Here is a 13,900-nt window from a genome sequence, read left to right on the forward strand (position 1 = left end):
TATCTTATGTTATACATTAAATAGCTAGGTAATATATTTTTTTATTATTAAACCGTTGTTCCTGGAGATGTTATATATAATTCGTATTTTGATTAAAACGACTCATGAGATCAACAATAGAGGTTAAGCATTTGAATATACACTAAATAACTTTTTTACTTATTTGATACATTAAAAATAATATATAATCCACCGATGTAGACAAGCATTTTAATTGCCTCACTACTTGTGGTATGATGGTAAAGATGTTAGTATTACCTAGTAAAAGATAAAGTTCGAGCCCTAGAAGAGGAAAAAAAACGAAGAACAAAAATTAATTGTAAAAAAAAAAATGTTAATTAATAACAACATTAAAACAGAATCTCCCGATTCAAAGACCAATGCATGTTTGTGATATAACATCAAATAATTAATTTCAAATTTGTTACTTTTTTATTAAATAACATACATATATCAGCATGTAACTCTTTGTATTCGTAACATTTGATTTTTATAATGTGTTTAAAACATGTTGGTAATATTTTAAATGAGTCATCTTAATGCACCATGTGTATTTGCTGGTGCTAAGGATGTTATAGCATCCAAGCATCACAAGTAAATCATTTGTTTTTTTTTTCTTCTTATTTTTTTTTCATAATGTAAACCTTTGAACAAAAATGCCTAGTTTGTATGAGGTCAAGTTCCCCCAAAACACCCTACAATTTATCATAACCTTTCACAAACTTTGTATCAAACCATATTCAATAAATCAAAAAATCAAACAACACACCTCACAAAAACAAAATCAAAATCTTCACAACTCCAAAATCCATCATTTATCCTATAAACAAAACTCATGTCAAAGTTTGATCCATATGAACACCTCAAAATCATTAAAAACCAAGACGGTACCTTAACCCGTCTAATGGAATTCCCCCAAATCCCCGCTACTGACGATTCCGATCCAGAGTATACTTCTATTCACCGATTAAGTAAATAACTATAAATAAAATCTATTTGATAAATAAAATCTCTTTGACTCTGCCTCTTCAAGTGACTCAATAAGATAGACTTACTAATTCCAACTTCCCAAAACTTCCCAAAGATTCAATCCATAAAAAATCATTACAAATCTTTATACTTGAAAAAGTTTCTTACTTCTATATCATTATTTGAGTCAAGTTTTACAGTAAAGACTCCATTTGATTATCATAATAAAGATCATTTTCTTTTTCTTTTCGAATGGAATTCTCAATGATGTAAAGAAAATAATCTAAATAGATCGAACAATGAAAATAAATATAATTGTTAAATATTTAAAATTTCATTTTTTAAGTAAGTAGATGAAAACTCTTTTTCACAAAAATAGAAAGACTTTTTGTCACTGATAGGATAACAATACATACCTGATAACAATACATACCTATAGGCTAAGCACTTCCTCTTTTATATGTATTTTCATATTTGAACCTGAGGTTAAGTAATCTTTCTACATCTTATCTTATCTTTATCAAAAGGGTTTAGTTACTTTTGCATGTCATTTGAACTAGATTTAGTTCAGTTTGTGAAAAATTCAGATATGATTCCGAAAAGAATCATTCAAAATAAAAAAAAAAGAAACAGGAATACTCTTCTATCCAATATTAGACCGTGAAACAGAACCTTGTTGAACAAAAAAGAAGTATTCGGGTACAGGGAATATGCTCTGGGACGGAAGGATTCGAACCTCCGAATAGCGGGACCAAAACCCGTTGCCTTACCGCTTGGCTACGCCCCATTTCTATTTTTATTGGACACTAATACTAATAAAGAATAATATCGGTATTAAGTGTTCGTCAATTCCAGTCCAACTATCTATAGAAAATCTTTCTTCTCTATAGAATGTAGAATTTATTATAGATTCGTTGCTAGGATTTTGACATGTGTATATCTAGAATTCAACTTAATTTATTGATCATTACATATAATTCAATTAAGATATTGTATGAAAGTATGATTTCTTCTAGTCTCCTTTGAGAATTGGGGGATTTTTGATTGAGTGGTAAAAAAAGGATTTTTTTTTCTACCTTACTTTCTTCATTTTTCCTTATATCAATAACTCAATCAAAATGCAATTATCTCGACGAAAAAAATGTATGTTATGCTTAATATCTTTAGTTTGATCTGTCTTAATTCTGCCCTTTATCCGAGTAGTCTTTTCTTCGCCAAATTGCCCGAAGCCTATGCTTTTTTGAATCCAATCGTAGATGTTATGCCAGTCATACCCCTTTTCTTTTTTCTTTTAGCCTTTGTTTGGCAAGCTGCTGTAAGTTTTCGATAAGATCTTTAATAGTATCTTATAGAATTCATGATTTATTCGAGAAAAATGATAACATTTGATAAGATCAAATAAGTCTAACAGTATGAACCTTCAATTCAAACATTGAAATGATCGAATAGCCGCGATAAATCCGGCTCGCCCCATTTCCCGATTTTAATCCTTTTTCCTTTCCGGCGAAATACCTTATTAGCTTAGGGTCGCTTACAACATCTAATTGGGGGTATGAAAGTGATTTCTGGTAATCAAAGACTCTTTTTAAAAATTCAACTTCAGAACTTCATTTGAATTTCTAAACATTCTTTTCTATTTTAGAATTCATTTCTTGGTGTCAAAATAAGATATGTGATATAAAAATGGAGGATCTATTATCTTTTCTTTTCTCTCGTTTTTCTTTTTCAAAAATGATCTTGGAGGTTGTGTAATGCTTACTCTCAAACTTTTCGTTTCACAGTAGTAATATTCTTTGTTTCTCTCTTCATCTTTGGATTCCTATCCAATGATTCAGGGAGATGAGAGAATTAAGGATACCCACCAGAAAGACTAATCCAATCCATAATGATGTACCTGAAAATACAACATTTTTATTACTTGACCAACCATCAGGAGAAGCAAATACAACGGGCACGCTAATCAATAAGATTGATGAAGTAGCAATTAATGCAAAAACAGCCAATTGGAAAGCAAGAGTCATGCTTTTAATCCTCCAAGCTACCAACAAACGAACTATACCATTTGATCCCTATATCCGCCAAAAATTGTACTAAAATACATCATAAAGGTGAATAAAAGATCCCACTGAATTGAATTGGATCCAGGAATCTAAGAAATAGTGAGAATTCTTGATCTCTCTCAATATCGCGACCTCCTCCCTGGCCAAACCGTCGCCACCAAAGACGTTATCCTCGACACCACCAAACACACATGGCTCCGCATTTTTCGGCCCGCAAAAATCCCTTCCAATGACAACAAAATCGCACGTTTTCCATTAGTTGTATACCTCCACGGTGGCGGTTGGATCAATTTTCAGGTTTATTATATGTATATGTTATAAGATGCAAGATGTAAAGCTGTGATCTTGTGACAAGGTCTAGACTTTTGTCACTAAAGTTTCATAAATTTACATATTTGTCTCTCAACTTTGATAAATAAATTTTGGCTTGACTTTAACTTTCGTCATCTACATGACTACATGTTCAACCATAAATTCTAGTAAATAAACTTTTGCCTCCTTTGAACTTTTTACATAAAAGTTTCATATCTTTACCCTTAATTTTGGCAACATAAACTTTAGCCATAAGACTTTAATTCTTTCAGCTTTTGCTAAAAAAATTTTAAACTTTCACAATAAGAATTTTAAACTTTCAACTTTTGTCACAAAAACTTTTACCTAATAAGTTGAACCGATACCAACCCAATTCCCTTTACATCCCATGCTGCAGCGTGTAGTGACTTTCAAATTTAATATGTTTCACCCCGATCGCATGGTGGAAGTACTTTTTCTATTTTAAAAAACTTATGTTACTTATACTCTGCATTACTATTCACACAAATAAATCTAAACTACTCCTTTTCACAGGTTTCCGACGCGTTAAACCACGAAACCATGTCGAAACTCTCATCCGAGCTCCCCGCCATCGCGGTGGCCGTCAACTACCGCCTGGCACCCGAAACCCGACTCCCCGGTCAATACGACGATGCCCTCGACGCCTTACACTGGCTCAAAACCCAAGCCCTAGATCCCGTGGCTCGCCCAATTTGCCGATTTCTCAATAACCTTCCTATACGGCACGTCGTGTGGCGCCAACATCGCTCTCCACACCGCGTTACGCGTGATCCACCAGAACCTCTCCCCGCTAACCATCGCGGGGACGATCCTTTCCCAGCCGCTTATCGGCGGGAAAAAGCGAACAAAATCGGAGTTAAAGCTCGCGGCGGACACGTTGTTTCCGCTACACGTGATTGACTTGTTGTGGGAACTATCTTTGCCTGTTGGTATGGATAGAGATCATAGGTTTTGTAATGTGTTGATGGATGAACAAGTGAAGGAGAATATGGGGAGACTAGGAAGGTGTTTGGTTATTGGGTTTGGGGGTGACCCACTGATTGATAGACAGCAGAAGTTGGTGCAAATGATGGTGGTGCATGGGGTTTGATGATGTTGGCTTTCATGGGATTGAGATGGTGGATCCTAGAAGAGCTGCTGCTATTCTTAAGTTTGTTATAGACTTTATTATTCTTTGAGTTTGAGTAGTTTTGGTTTTGAGATCAGGCCGGTGTGTTTAATTAACTACATTAATTTGTATATTTTTGCTCACGAGTTGTTATTATTACTTCTTTTTTTGTGCATAAATCAATCTAGCATGTGTGTTAAAGAAACGAGCGATATGTTTATGCTTGAATATGGTTTGGTTTAAAACCGAGCAGCTTGATTCGCCTGGTTTTGCTTGGTTTTGTACAAAGTTATCAATTTTAACTTTCTAAAATTCTAAAGTGTCACTAATTCTTGACTTCTAACTCTAAAATGTCTAAACTTACGACTCTAAACTCAAAGTTAATAAAAAAACGTACATAAAATGAGAAATTAGGGTTTAAAATCGAACTTGGAAGTCAACACAAGAGAAAAATTTAAAGAGCTTTAAAAAAAATTGCATGTTTTTTATATATAATAAACTAAAAGATCATTAGAGGAAAAGAAAAGAACTGAACGCGCGAGGCTTTTCTGGTGCTTGGTTCGTTTTTAAAATGAACCGAACCTATCCACTCATTTCCAGACGGAGCCGAAACTAAAAACTCTGAGAGATTTTCGAGCGACGTGCAGTTTCAACGACCCTGTGTTTAGACCATGCAGTTTGTTAAGTGATGTGCTAAAAGTAGTCTAGTAATTATTAACTAAATTAACCTAATGTAAACACTAAGTAGTACTCTAGACTCTCTAAAACTCGGCTACACTACTAACCGGCAAGCGAACCGATCGACTATAGTAAAGCTAAGTCTGGATATCAAGACTCTTTTAATTACGTAAACTAGCTTAATGAGACTCTACTAACTGGCACGACTATTTAATTATTATTATTATTTTAAAGGGGGTTTTACTAAAAACTAAAAGTAAAACTAATTAAGAATAACAAGTAAAATAAGTGAAAGACAATTTTATTAATTTAAATTAGATGATGATGAAAAACCACATAAGCTAGAATCCTCTAAGTTTCAGTTATCAATTAATCGGAAAATACTTGTTACGAAATTGAGATCATAAAATATTCGCTTGAAGACAACCCGAATAGGACCTCTGACCATTCTCAAGACGACACCTATGAATTTCTATTAAGTTCTTAAAAACATCATTTTAATATTAGACTTCCTTACGGTTATCCAATTAATTATGAACAAGTACATTTAACTGACAACCTACCTTACAACGCAGAAATCAAAGAAAATTCAATAAATTCATTCGATTCAATAGACAAAGCTGGCAAATCAAACTTAGACAGGCTCCTTACGAAGAACTAAATCTAGCAATCTTAATCAACAAAGATCTATCAAATAATTTATCACCTTACATCTTTTTAGATTAGCAGCACACTTTTATTTGTTTTATTAATAAAATTGTTCTGTGATGTTATTATAAACCAATCACAAACTAGTCAAGAACAAACAATAAATGACCAACATAATCCTATTATATGAAACAATCACCAAAGACTCCATGAAACGATAAAACTCATCAAATAAATCCAAGCACACATATGGATCGAATAAATAATATTAAATTGTTTATTGATTCATAAAACCATAACGAAAAACAAATTCCAAATAAAATCAAACTTCAACAAAGGTTCATCATAAAGCCTAGGTAGGCTATAATGTTTAGCCTAGCATTTAAAATCAAACGAAAAAAGTATAAAACTCATGGTGAACATCAGAAAAATAAAATAGAAACCAAAAGATTAAAGATGATAAAACCCGTGAATCATCGATCTCTCTTAATTGTTTTATGATTTTATTATAAACCAATCACAAACTAGTCAAGAACACAATAATGACCTAACATAATCCTACTATATGAAACAATCACCAAAGACTCTATAAAAAAATAAAACTCATCAAATAAAACCATTCATACATATGCATCGTATAAATAATATTAAACTGTTTACCAATTCATAAAACCATAGCGAAAAACAGATTCCAAATAAAATCAAACTTCAACAAAGGTTCATCATAAAGCCTAGGCAGACTATAATGTTTAGCCTAGCATATAAAATCAAACGAAAATAGAATAAAGCTCATGGTGAATTTCAGAAAAACAAAAAAATTAGAAACCGAAAGATTAAAGATGATAAAACCCGTGAATCTTCTCTCTCTCTTGATTTAGCACTTCATCGACCGATTTCTACTCTCCAAAAGCTCCAAAATACGTAACACTGACTTCAATTTTTGCTAAATTTGCTAAAATAGACATTACGTTTTACATTTGTTTTAAGTGGTTGCGAAGGAAACAGAATTAGAATTTCAGAGTGTGGGTTGTGAAGGAGTCATTGTTGGATTGACGGTTGTGAAAGAGCCGTGCTTTTAAAATGTTGGTTGAGAAGGAGCCGCTTATGTTTTTGACATCACAAAGCCGTTTGTTCTTTATTCATGAGTGAAGTGGGCATGCTCTTCTTTGGTCATCCAGTGACACATGTATGATGCAGGTTGGATATCGTGTGGTCCCCGGCTCACCTTTTCGATATTTCAGTGTGAGCTCGTTTGTCGTCCCATGCTTATTTGTCCTCTTCTGACTGGGTTGTTTGCACTTTGCACTTGCAGTTTGAATAAACATAAAATTCAATGCCAAGTGATGGTTCACATGCCTATAAATTATATATATGTATATATATTTCATCATCATCATCATCATCATCGTACTCAGTATATCCCACCAATAGCAATGCTATGGTAGGGTCTGAGGAGGGTAAGATGTAGACAGCCTTACCTCTATCCCATAGAGATAGAGAGGCTGCTTCCGGTGAGACCCCCGGCTCGATAGTAGTTTTGAATCAAGCCTTGGACATAAGACACATAACACTCAATCATCGGGACACCGGCTGATTGGTGCATGTGCCCTTGTCTTTCGGCTATCAACGCCACCACATGATGCCTGATTAACCTTCCGCCACTTTTAACGTTATTTTCACGTGATTAGTAAAATAACGTCAAAATTAGTGCAATTTTACTTTTGCCCACCCAAGAGTTCACACATATATACATTATATGTGCGCACCGCAAGCAGGGCGTATATATATATATTTCATATACTTATTAAATACAAAAACAATGTTACGGCATCAACAATACATGAATAATAAACTCACTTTGATAACAAAAGAACACACGATTCTTTCAGAAAAACAGAGGTGGTAGATATTCACATCCAAGTCCTTTACAATTAAACCCTAGTTCTATAACACCAACACAAGATACACTCAAAACTATCATTCTTTATCACCACACCTGTTCCAAACAAGTACACTGGAAGACCTATAACACCAATGAACACGTGCTATTGGTCGATAATAAAGAATAAAATGAAATGACATTTTTTCACGATAAAAACCTGTTCATTCGCCTATTTTGCAGCCCCGGATATACGGGTGGTCAAACTTTATGTATTTGACCCAATACGACCGATACTTTGTCATTGCCAACTCAAGCCACGGTTTCATGTTCCCGTTGTAGTGAATCACAGCTGCTTTCTCGATATCTTTTTTATCGATGCTTGGGTTGTACCCGAGCCCGAGTACATGCCATGACTTGTCAAGTGGATGAGTCAGGCCGTAAAATGTCATCAGTCCAGGTGGCAAAGTCCCGAGCTTCCATAAAACCCGATCTTCATTCTGATATCAACACAACCAGTAAAATATTTAACTAAGACAGGTTCGAGTCAGCTTCAGGTCAAACAAATGAACACATGTAGCTAAATGGGTTGGATTTGGGTTGGCCTGACTAGTTCGCAGGTTAACCCGTTTAATCTTGTATTTTTGTTTTTTTTAATATATTTTTTTGTCATATCTTAACATGGTAGGCTATGGTATGTCAAAATTTATAATGTAGAAGATAAATTTGCACCAACTCTTATAAAATTAAACATAATTGCTTTATATACACACCTGTATCTAAGGGCGTGCATTGGTTGGTTTTGGGCTAAAATCGAACAAAAAGCCGAAAAATCGGTTAGAGTTGTTGCAAAAAAAAAGGCACAAAACAATGAATTTTGGCCTTTGGTTTGGGTTGGGTTCAGTTTCGGTTTTTTCAGTTTTACCATTTAGCCTTAATATTTTTGGGCCGAAAAGCAAATTGGCCCAAAACAATGAATTTTGGCCTAATTCTTCATCTTTTTGTTTGTAAATCAATGTTTAATTTATTATTATACATTTGGACTAAAATACTTGGATTATACTATTTATTGAACTCCTCTAAATTACTTAACATTCAAAATTAAAAATGAAAATCCAAGCATTTGGTTCGGTTTTTATTGCATGCAAAACCAGAAGCGAACCGAACATTCGATTTTAACAAATATAAAACCAAACCATCAGTTTTTGTTTGGGTTCGTTTTTTTATTTCAGTTCGGTTTATAGTTAAAGATCGGTTTTGTTGTAAGACATTGAACTAATATGCAAAAATGAAAAAAATTTTACATAAAACTGGGTTAAACATGTAATGTTCATGTCAACCCACAAAAATTTGTGTCATTTTCAGGTTCACGTGTCTGACACAACTTTCAAGAAACCTATTATGGGCTTACGAGCCATAAAATAAGAAACCCCGATAACAGCATATTAACAACTATAATTAACAAGACAAAAAAGATGATTAAAATAAAATTCTTACCATGTTTTGCCATTTGTGGTAAATCCCGGTTATATCCTTCTTCTTCCACACTTGAAGGTCAAACATATTCATCCCATAAGCCCAACCGCACGCATTCGGGTCAAAATTCCTTGCAATATGAGGATTCGAAAAATTCAAGTACTTATCAAACCGGTGAAAGCTTTCTCCACACGTTTCAACCGCACCGTTGACTTTCCCATTCAGGTCAACCTTCCATAATCCCGTTAAGTCTTTTTGGACAACGATATCGTCATCAAGAAACAATATTTTATTTAGTTTGGGATAAACTTGAGGGAGGTAAAACCGAAGGTGATTTAGCATTGAAAGATACTTAGGGTTTCTGTATTTTAAATTTGATGAACCCGTTGTTTGATGATCGGATTTGAAATAGTATTCTTTCATGGCTGCGGATTCTAGTTGTCTAAGAACCGGGCAGTAGGATGAATTTAGCCACTTGAATTCATCAACGTTTTCCACGTGGATTGTGGCTTTGCCCGGTGGATTCAGTAAAAACCACATGTTCATTGCGCCAAAATTCAATTTATCAGAGACAAGATGGAATACATGTTTCTCGGGTTCCTGTATACAACACAAATTAAATCATTAGAAGTATCAGTGTAAACAAGCCGATCCGCTAGTGAGCTACTGAAAATCGGCTAGCTAAAAGCTCGAATAGTCGAATCGAGTCGAGCTTAAATGATTATTGAGGCTCGATTAACAAATGAGCCAAGCCCGAGCTTCGCATATTGAGCTCGATCCGGCTTAGCCGACCTGCTCTTGAGCTACTCGGGATCTACTTGCTAAAAATTCAAAACGGGCTGAGGCGCTGAGCTTAAACGTTTATTGAGACTCAATTAATAAATGATAAAAGGCCGAGCTTCACATATCAAGCCCGAGCTGGCTTGCGTGCCTAAACGAGACTTTTACATCGAATGCTTAAATAACATATATTACATTATATATATAAACTATCACTATAACTATATATAAAAATAGTACTAAAAATATATAAATAAAATGATTAAATAGTTAATAAAAAATAAATGAGCCAAATTCGAGTTTGAAAGACTACTCACAAGCGCAGCTCAAACTACAGAAATAGAACTCTAAACAAGACGAGCTCTCTTAAGTTAAATAAGCTTGGCTTGGTACATTTACACCCCCTAAATAGAACTAGCAAAAAGCTCACAGCCACCTAAGTAAAATTTATACTAAGAGGAAACGGGCCGAGCAGGCCCATTGGGTTGAAATTTGGGTATGCATTATAACACTTACAGCCTCCTAAATAACAAAGCTTTTTGCAATTATGTTTAATGCTTTAAGCCTTTAACCATAAATAATTAATGCACAAAAATCTTTGCAGGTCAACTCAACCCGGCCCGGTCATAAGATATGCTTGCTCGGATTATAGATTTATAGGTAATCAAAATTTTATCTTTCACAATCTTGCAAAGTATTTATGTTTAACAGTATGTTCAGGAATCAAGATTAACATAAACATATATACCTTAGCATTCTTGATGGTTGAGTTCACAACCACCGATGCAGCGAGAACATTATCAGAATTCAGAGCATAATGATAAAGATCTGGATTCTCAAGATTCTCTCTCCTCGGGAATACTCTTTTCTCCACCGGGAGAAGATAGTAATCAATTGTTAACCGCATTGATAAGCAGTGAATTCCATTCGGGATTGTTTTTGCTGCTAATTGACTCAAAAACATGCTCTGCTTCTTCAAGCTTCTAACTTGTTCATCCGCTGATTGAAGCATAGCTCTCAGTTTCCCGGTAACTAACTTGCAGTCATAAAGCTGGTCTTTAGCTTTCGACAGCAGTTGGCCCATAGCTTTTATTTTCTCTCCAACACTACATATATTTAAACAAATAATTGGAATCCATGTAGTATGGACCAACAAGGAGTATTGTTGTAAAAACGAGATTTTTGTTTATGAGTATTAAGTCTTTCAAATTAATTATAAAAAATGGGTAAATAGGTAAAACTGAATATTTAATTAACTAAAACTTGATACATATAATTCATAATTAACTAAAACTGAATATTTAATATATATTTGTTTATCCAAACACTAAAAACTAATTATTACGAGAGTTGATAAGTTCCAAAACACAAAAACTTCGCTTAACATTTTATTTCACTAGTTTGACCAATTATTAATATACATAAAATACGACCGAAAATTCATCTTTCAATAACAGGCACCTACTGACCTGCGATTAAGATCAGCATCTGTAGTAGCATCGCCTAAAGCCCGTTGACTTTCTTTAAGTTGACTTTGTAGTTCACGTGCCAATTGCGTCTTGTTTTTCATTGTTGCAATGCTCACATAGACCCTAGCCATAATCATTTGATCACGGACCAAACGTATAGTTGTGTCAATATTCTCGTTATCATTCTCTTTTCTCCAAATACTGTACTTCCCAAGAACCGCAGAGTCAACCGACTTTGACCGCTCAATTGCTGCATTTTCAAGCTTTATGATGGCATCATCATCTTTTTTCACTAAATCAGCCGCTCGAGTTTCACGTCTTTTATCTCTCAGTTGCTGCAAGAATGGTAAAATCATAGAAATGAGTAAATTCAAATTTTCAATCATGGCATAAAAAGGTTGAAATTACAAGATTACCCTTCTTGCTAGTTTTGCAGGCGTATCGACCGATTGAAAATGATCATCTAGAATTTTCTCCAGTTTGCCAAGTGGGGTCCCCTTTTTAGTACTTTCCGTTATCTAGAAGGAAAATAAAGATCACATTTTCTGGCACAACAATAACAGTTAAGAACCAATTCTTATAACTTATACTAACCTCAGCAGGAATGGAACGATCATTAATGAGATTTTCTTGCCCGGTAAATTTCCAAGAAGCCGATAAGTTGTTTTTTCTAAAAGAATCCAGGCTTAACGGTCCTAAATCGTCCATGTTGGCCTTGATGACATCAATAACCTAAATCATACAAAATAGTAGTAACAGATAAAAACAAAACATGAGATTAGAATGATAAAAGATGTGGATAAACGTTTTGGCGGCATACCCTTTTTGAGAAAAGAGATGGGATGTGTTGGAAAGCCAGTTTTACTCTCCAATCTACATCCTGCACATTTTGGTCAGAGTAAGTATGGAATTGATTTGAAACGTATATAGCGTAAATGAGAAATGGATTAATACTTGGTTGCTTGAGATATCATTTTCATCTGCATAATATATATAAGAAAAGAAGAATAAGATATTGATTGAATGACTAAAGCACAATAAGAGAAATCAAACATTTGGTTCGGGAATTGTAATCAAATGAATTAAAACACCACCCCCCCCCCACCCCCCTAAAAGTAATCAATTTAAGCAAACACAAAACCCCTAAACCAGAATTTCAACATTAAATTACCAGTTGAATAATAATAATACATCCCATTGCCAAAGAAGAAGAAGAAGACGCCAACAAGTAAAAGAACCCCAATTGGCATCCAAGAGCCACTCTTCCTACTTTTAATCGCCATTTTATCACATCACATTACCCAATTCACTTTTCTCATCGTCATATTATTCTTCTTTTCTGTTTTTGTAACGTAACGATGCCCTTTTCATTTACTCATTTTACTCTTTTCTTTCTGATGATTTCTTATTTTCCTCCCAAAACGTGTGGTCTAAATTAAATGTACATGCTCACATGTACAAATCCAGCAACTAAAAATAGATCACGTAGGAACCGGTTTTGGTTCCGGGTAAGATTTTTTTGAGTAACCGAAACCAGCTCCATACCTGCGGATCGGGTCAGGTTCAGTTATGGTTAAGAATCGCCGGGTCGGGTTCGGAACTGGTTTTTTGCCACCCCTACATTTATTCAGCCATTGACATGGCTGTAAATGAACCGAACTGTAACATCCCAAAAATTCCCGTTCAAATTTGACAAATTAGAAAATTTGAGGGACTTAAAATACTTAGGCATTTACATATATCCTCTTCCTAAGTCATGTTATTACATATTTACCCAACCCTGAAATATCAATTACAAATATCCCATCTCTAAGCCATATATATTACATATTTAAATCCATTCAATTAAAATTAACTAATTAAATGAAAATTTTACCCTTAATGAATTAACTAGCAAAAGTGTTCACGCGTCGCTGCGGGTTATCGCATATTATTTTATCAGTGCGAGCATGTTGCTACTTGTGCATATGCTTTGTTGCATGATGCTTTTTATTGTGGAGGGGGGTGCTTATTAAAATACTGACGTATGCATATATATTGGATACACCGTATTTTCAGAAACATTTGTTAATAAAGTATGCTTATGGGTTTAATGGTTTTTAATCAATATAAAGGATTGAATATGTGTTAATGGGTGCGTTGTTAGAGTTGACATTTAATCACCAGATGAACGAAATGCTCAAATTAAAGTCACCAATTTGTCAAAAAGGTAAAGTGTTAGGCATATGTGATTTGATTGTGCACATGCATATCGGCGTATGCATATATGTTGATAGACAGTGTTATAAAGTGATTGGTATTTAACTTGCAAAAAACAAAAAATAATGGGAATTAAGAAAGTCATACAACATTGACAGACTTAAATAGCGGGAGAGACAAGGGTCAAAGTGAAGACTTCCCCTCTTTCGTTAGTAAACCAGTTCATGTGGTAGGCATGTCCTAACGGTTTGGTGAAAACTGCAATCCTCATATAGTTTTGTTGTGCCAGCTATAGCAAACG

The 13,900-nt window shown here is 34.4% G+C and overlaps 1 protein-coding gene and 1 pseudogene across 3 annotated transcripts; one reads left to right on the forward strand and one right to left on the reverse strand.

Moving 5' to 3' along the window:
- Positions 1-613: 613 nt before the first annotated feature.
- On the forward strand, positions 614-5,277 carry LOC143614539 (putative carboxylesterase 9; annotated as a pseudogene).
- A 2,329-nt stretch (positions 5,278-7,606) lies between these two features.
- On the reverse strand, positions 7,607-12,376 carry LOC143614540 (polygalacturonate 4-alpha-galacturonosyltransferase-like). Of its 3 annotated transcripts, none has more exons than XM_077087950.1 (7): positions 12,221-12,376; positions 11,995-12,132; positions 11,817-11,897; positions 11,401-11,735; positions 10,680-11,037; positions 9,173-9,751; positions 7,607-8,175 (listed from the first exon to the last, which is right to left on the reverse strand). In XM_077087950.1, exons 2-7 carry the CDS (start codon positions 12,106-12,108, stop codon positions 7,900-7,902), a joined length of 1,743 nt encoding a protein of 580 aa, XP_076944065.1. In that variant the 5' UTR covers positions 12,109-12,132; positions 12,221-12,376; the 3' UTR covers positions 7,607-7,899. The 3 variants fall into 3 exon arrangements, with proteins under 3 accessions (XP_076944065.1, XP_076944064.1, XP_076944067.1); XM_077087949.1 differs by having other exon boundaries at positions 11,817-11,918; XM_077087952.1 differs by having other exon boundaries at positions 11,817-11,887; positions 12,003-12,132; positions 12,221-12,375.
- Between the last annotated feature and the right edge of the window lie 1,524 nt (positions 12,377-13,900).

This window comes from Bidens hawaiensis, unplaced genomic scaffold, assembly GCF_021521415.1.
Source record: "Bidens hawaiensis isolate Kalapana, Puna unplaced genomic scaffold, B.hawaiensis_p1.1 tig00040169_1, whole genome shotgun sequence".
Taxonomy (NCBI): domain Eukaryota; kingdom Viridiplantae; phylum Streptophyta; class Magnoliopsida; order Asterales; family Asteraceae; genus Bidens; species Bidens hawaiensis.